Consider the following 6,784-nt stretch of genomic DNA (forward strand, 5'->3'; position numbering starts at 1 on the left):
TCACGTAGTCGGTGAAGACCGCGCCGATGGCCATGCCGCGGACGATGCCGTCGTCCAGCAGCCACGGCATGGCTGCCATCCTCGGCGCTGCCGCTGCCCGCCCGCCCGTCGTCCAGAAGGTAGCAACAAAACAAAATAACCCCAAACGCTTACTTAGCAAGGAAACAAGCTGCAAAACTAACAAAGCACACATCCTTCAAAGTTCACCTACATTTAGTCTGGTGCATGATCCAAAAAATGCAATGGTGAGAGACAGAATTGGGGAAAGCTTCAGAACAAACTAAAGAAAACAAAAGGAAATGTCCGCTCAATGGCTCGGATTAACCCAGCAACTTAATCACAGCAGTCGAAAAATTGTTTATGGATACAGACAGCAACATGGGACATACTACCTCAGTCACTCTTTACGTGAACAATCCAGCATTATCTCCAAAAAAACTCTCAAAAAAATCATGTAGCATTACTATTTGTAGCATGTAAGAACAAATAGCTGCAACTGGTAACTTGCGGAAAAATAGGAGTAATAGTATCACAACGAATTAAAACAAGCCACTCAACCGATAACTTGCTGGGAGTGAGTCAAAGTGCAACTTACTCTTAACCAGATTAAATCAAGGACCAACAACAAACAATAAAAGATCAAGAACAACTTATATGCAATAAAGGTATGAGAGAGAAGAAATCTGTACACAAGACGGCTATAAACACTGGAGCACAAATAAGCAACACCTTTAAATACAAATAAAAAGAGTTCATGGTTCATTGCATGGTGGGCTCAGATTCACCTTTCCTCGATCATATAACCTACCCCCATCATCTCTTATCACCAGATCAATCTTTTTATACATTGGAGCTGCCCTGGTTATCACTCAACAAGAATGACCATCCAAGGACAGAACAATAAGTATCACATGATCAAAAAGGATTCTAGAGACAAGAGGGAGGATCCAACTTGATACCACAGGTGCCTCGATTGCTGAAAGGCACACTTATTTCAGTCACGGTTAGTCATCATCGCCCTAGAAAGAATGGCCTCCCTCGCCTCATCGACGCACGGACCAACCAGGGGCCACCACGCACAGGGGTAAAAGGTGAAAAAACGAAAATGCCCTCGGCAGGGCACGATAATTATCGGCGGTGGCACGAGATATTTGACCGCTGGAGGGTGCCGACTGGCCGCACAGACCACGCTCCCAGGCACAGCCGCTGACAGGCGCGACCCACCCCATGAAGGGGCCCACAAGCCAGCGAGAACCGGTCAAAATCGCGGAGTAAGCAGGATCGCGGGGGGACGGTAACTATTCATTGCTACAGGAGCGCGGCTTCGATCCGCCGGCCAAGCCCTTCCACGCGCTCGATCCAACGGCCGGAAACGCATCAAGCAGTTCGATTGGACGGCCGAGAGTCGCTAAACTCTGAGAGAGCTCGGGGGCTGCCTCAGTTCTTATTTCTGGATGTGTTCTTAAATTCCTGCAAACCAAAGGGGCACTAAATACAAATACAGAACGGCAACAACATAGCACACTGTGCTTGAGACCAGAACTGCATTTGAATGGGCTCAGATTCGCCTTTGCTCGATCATGACCCTTCCCCTAGTGTCTCCATCGCCAGACCAATCTGTTCTCGCAAGGGTGAAACTGCCCTGGTTATCACTCATCAGAAATGACCATCCAAGGACAGAGCCACTAAAATAAGCACATGATCAAAACGGCTCAAAGAAACGAGGGGGGATCCAACTTAATACCCACAAGCGCCTCGGTTGCTCGAGAGCATGCTTATATCAGCCATAACCGATCATCATAGCCCTGCGCCAACTAAGTGTCTCTTTTTGATCCAGCGGGCAAGATCCAACGGCCCAAAACGCATCCGAAATCAAATCCAGGAGCATAGCTATAGGACCAGAGCATCCAATGTAAACCAGAGCATCACAGGGAGCTCCTATGATAGCAAGTAAACATGAACAGCAGCCTCCAAACCCTAGAATAGCATGGATCCACAACTACAGAACTCAGGTAGGAACTGATGCATGAGTAGGGCATGGAGCATCAACCAGACGAGCACCACATCAACATAGCCACGGCCATGCCCCATACAGTAGCCGAAGCAGAGGAGCAGGAGGAAGATGGAGCTCACCGAGGGAGGTTGTAGCCAAGGCAGTACTCAGTGGGCGCCGGGGTTGCGCCTGAACGCCGTACAACCGGCGCGGAACCGCTTCCTAAACCGCACATCCACGCCCCCGCTGATATTTCCTGATCAACAAAATAAATACTTTGGAAGTTAATGCAGTTAGGAAAATCAGCATGTAAAATAAACAGATTTTGCCTGCATACTAAAATGGCTTTAGTCCACCTAATATATGTGTGTGTGCATGAATCAGAAACTTGAATCAATCAAACTAAATCTATTAGCAAACATTCTTTAGTCCACCTAATAAATGACCCTAAAGAAGCTGCATTTTGTCTAATAGCGAAGGAAATGTAAAACCAAATGGCTTTTTTTTGCATCTTTTCCATCTTCTATTTCAACAAAATTCTTGAGTATCAAGGCAGAAAAGTTGAAAAAATCCAGAGAGAGAGAGAGATGGACAGACGGCGAGTTATCAGCACATGAACGGAGGCAAATCAGCAACGCTATTCTGCCCAACACCAAACCGAGTGCACGTGTTATCTTTGCCAACCACCATGGAGGAGGAGGGGAGGCCGTTAGGGAGGAAGAGGAGGAGGCCGAGGCAAACTCGTGCCAGTCGGTGGCAGCCGAATTGGGCCGGCAGATCAGAGGCGGCTCACCTCAGGTCATCTCCTCTTCCCAGAGGTGCATGAAAGTAATGACGACGGTCCACCGCTTGGCACATTTGCTTTTGCTGTTGAGAACATGAGAATAACTTTTCAAACTAAAATAAGGAAAAAATGGTTGTTTAAGTAAATTTACCATCTACTTACTAATAGAGTGCAGCAGCATTCAATTAATGAGACTATCAGAAGAACTTCTTTTCATACTGAAGTAAGGAAAACCAAGCGACAACAAATATTCATATCTCACTGATTATGCTATCTAGCATATATTCACCTAAACCATAAGATATGATTGGAACCACAAAGCTCTAAACCAAATGGCAACAATAGAATCGAACTAGGCTCTATTAGTATATAAAAATTGTAGAGGGCTGCGGAAGAATTTGAATGTACATGTAAGCTTATCGAAAAAACAACATAGCTCCAGAATTGTACATACATGCTTAACTAATACCACACATGAAAATGCATCCTTGAATGCCTCTTCTGATCACTACTATCCAACATATATTCAGCTAAACTATAAGATATGACTGAAATGCAAAGCTCTAAACCAAATGACAACAATAGAATCAAACTCCACTGTATTAGCATCTAAAAATTAAGACCGCGGAAGAATTTGAATGCACGTGGAAGCTTACTGAAAAAACAACATAGCTCTGGAAATGTACATACATGCTTAACTGACACCACAGGAGAAAATGCATCGTTGAATGCTGCTTCTGATCCTTACTCTGAAAATTGTTTACAACAGAGAACTAATTACTTTCATTACTGATCAGTACCAAACCAAAGCAAATGGATCATAAAACATATTAAGCACTTTATTGATCAGTACCAAACCAAAAGCAAATGAAAACAAAATGATTAGTTGGTTTTTAGATGCCTTATATCAGTACCAAACCACCGGCTTCGGCAAGGGATGAGCATCATGATGGTAACAAAATTAGAATATTATTCATCCTTATCAGCCTTGCCCACTTCATTAAGACTATCCATCAACTTATATTCAGTAAGAGAAACGTCAAGAAATATTATTGTGCTTTCCACACGATATATTTTAGTGGTAGCTTATAAAATGAAATGAAGTCAAGGAAGATTCAAAATTCACTGCAGTAGCTTGAAGCAAAGCGGACATCTTAATTTCTTGCGTTCTTCACAGCCAAACAAAAACAAATAAAGGAAACTAAAAGGTTCAGAGAGACATGCAAAACAAAGACTGTAATAGCAGAAGAACCCAGACTGAAGTATTGTAGCACGTAATCATTTTATAGGAAACAATAGAGCTTGGTAACCAACCACCATCATAAATTGTTTACGTGAATAAAGGGCATAAGTTTTATCTAAACATATCAAGCAAAAAAGATTAGTTATTTTGTAGGAGCAACCACCAGTGGAACGATTCATAGAGAAGTTAGACTAATAACAGAAGCTAGGAAAAAAAGGGTATACCTGAGCATAACTGGATATGTGCCAATCGCGATTCTTCGCAGTGCAACTCATCAAGCTTCTCACAACTAAAAAAACTACCTGCACAGGTGGACAGAAACAGAAACCACACTAAAAATCAGTCAAAGCAAGGCATTCTAGAGCACTATGCAGTCAGCTCATATGCATCAGCTAAATAGCTTACCAACACATGAAATCTACACAATATATCATGCATTCTTCACTTTACACATTCCGCATTTCAAATGGGTAAACTATAGAGTACTCGCTACTATGCAAAGGGCCAAGGGACATAGAGTGTTCTAACCAGCTGATTTCTTTGTTCGGAATGCCCTTCTTCTTTGAGTTCCTCATAGGATGCATCTGATCAGTCCATTGGGAATGAACACAAACATTATAAGGAAAACTGCTGAGAAAAGCGGTCCTCGCCGAAGTATAAAAGATAAACTGAACACTAATGAATTGTACTTTATATTTGACACCCAGACACATTTTGTTATAAATCATGTTTAAGACTGGTTGCAATCAAACAAACCACCTCTCACATGCAAAGGCTGGATGAGTGACAAAACGATCTCAATTCAATATTGTAATCGCGCTATTCCATCTCTGTGTCCGGCACTCCTCCTGTCGAGTCCGGAGGAACGACAACGGCGACATGGACAGCTCGGCCACCTCGTCGTCTCTGCGGCCCGCGCTCATCCTCCTGCCTGAGGACGAGGAGGGAGGCGCGCAGAGGAGGGAGCAGCGACGCAGAGCATACCATAGATAATGTCGTATATACTATGAACATTAGCACTTTCTAAACAATGTCGCTGCTAAGCATCATGAGCAAAGAAGAATTATGAAAATCAAACATCAACAAACGTGCGCATCCACCAAATCCTCCTTCATCGAATCTTGGTGTAATCAAAGTGACTAAAACTACTCCGACAGTAAACCATTTACTCTTTGTAGAGAAGAATTATGAAAATAAAACACCAACAAGTGCACCCATTCTTCTTGTCAGTTCCATGAACCACACCCGCCCTAACGCTAAAGCGGGCGCTTAAGCGCCTAAAGCGGGCAAATATCTAAGGCTCTGCAAGGGCGCCTTCTCCCTTAAGCAAATCCTAAAGTTGCAGCCTACATGAAACAATGGTGGCAAAACACTCCAAACTGAACAAGCATTGTAGGTTTTTCTTCAGGATTTCCTTATTAGTAACTGTACAACCAAGTAGCAGAAGTGAAGAGAAGGAGCAATTAAGGGACAACTCACAGCAGAATCGAATCGTGTGATGTGCTCTCGTCCATCCTATCCTCTACAGCAGCAGTAGGAGTACATCAATTGCTCTACTCCAAATCGAATTGAAGCACATCAGGAGCTGCAGGCTCGTACCCGCTCCTCTCCTCTGCTGCTACAAAAGAAGAGAGATATTAGAAAGAGATAGAGAGGAAGAGGAGGAGGAGGAGGAGGAGGAGGAGGAGGAGGAAGGAGGGGCAGGGGATGAACTGACCAGAGGCGGAGAGGAGGCGCAGCCCCATGGCCGCCGGTGTCGGGCCAGGAGGGGATGAACTCTCCTCTTCTGCTGCTTATCCTGGGACATGAGGATGAAGGAGATGCGGCCCTTGATGAGCAGCTCATGGTGTCGGGGTCCCGGCGCGAGCGAGGAGGTGGAAGTTGCTGCAGCCATGGCGGATCTGGCCGCCACCATGATCATCCCCTCACCCAACTCGTCCATGGTGTTGGTGTTTCCCCACTCAACTCGTCCTCTGCTGCTACAAAAGAAGAGATTAGAGAAAGGAAGATAGAGATGAGGAGGAGGAAGGAGGGGAGGGGATGAAATCACCGGACATAGCCGCCGGTGTTGGAGCCAACACCCGAAACCCTAACCACGGGGCAGGGTCGCGGGTGAGCGGTGGTGGCCGTGAGCGGCGAATCCGGCAGGAAGAGAGGACGCAGCGGAGCGAGGCGAGCTCGGCGATGTGTTGCGCGGTGGCGGAGACGCCGGGGCTCGCCGGAATTAGGCGGCGTACGTGAAGCAGACGCGGGAGAGAGGGAGGGCTGGAGGGGGCTCTGTTGCGGCTGATCTGGCCACCGCTGGAGCAGTGGATGGATGCCGACTATGTGGTTCGAGGCGGTGGGTGGCGACAGCGGCGATGTGGGTGGGAGAAGAGGAGGCGCGTGGGAGGGAAGGGGAATGAGAGAGAGGGAGAGGAGGAGCTGGGAAGCGCTGGAGGAGGCGGAGGAGGCGGCGGCTAGGGTTCAACACAGGAGCGGCTGCCCTTTATAAACCTGTACATGAAATGACGAAAATGTCCTCGATGGGGCACAGGAATTACGCTCGGTGGCACGGGCGAGCGGAAACTATTCATTACTACAGGAGCGCGGCTTCGATCCGACGGCCAAGCCCTTCCACACCCTCGATCCAACGGTCGGAAACGCATCAAGCAAATCGATCGGACGGCCAGATGTCGCTAAGCTCTGTGAGAGCTCGGGGGCTCCCTCTATGTATGTTTCTGGATTACCATGGTATCGGTCGCTTGTGTGAAAACCCTTCGTC

At 46.4% G+C, this 6,784-nt stretch overlaps 1 protein-coding gene across 2 annotated transcripts in view; it reads right to left on the reverse strand.

The window, feature by feature from the left end:
* LOC119354908 overlaps nt 1–6,443 on the reverse strand; it is an 8,057-nt gene extending 1,614 nt beyond the window's left edge. Inside the window, exons 1-8 of one of the 2 annotated variants that reach the window (XR_005171329.1) lie at nt 6,071–6,443; nt 5,738–5,993; nt 5,500–5,635; nt 4,549–4,604; nt 4,245–4,322; nt 3,468–3,526; nt 2,787–2,860; nt 2,134–2,249 (exon numbers count right to left, since the gene is read on the reverse strand). Coding sequence is in view for 1 of the 2 variants with exons in the window: in XM_037621672.1 (XP_037477569.1) it covers nt 5–193 (189 nt within the window). In the remaining variant the exon portion in view is untranslated. The other variant, XM_037621672.1, reaches the window with a different exon arrangement.
* Nucleotides 6,444–6,784: the final 341 nt, after the last annotated feature.

Source organism: Triticum dicoccoides, chromosome 2A, assembly GCF_002162155.2.
Source record: "Triticum dicoccoides isolate Atlit2015 ecotype Zavitan chromosome 2A, WEW_v2.0, whole genome shotgun sequence".
NCBI lineage: Eukaryota > Viridiplantae > Streptophyta > Magnoliopsida > Poales > Poaceae > Triticum > Triticum dicoccoides.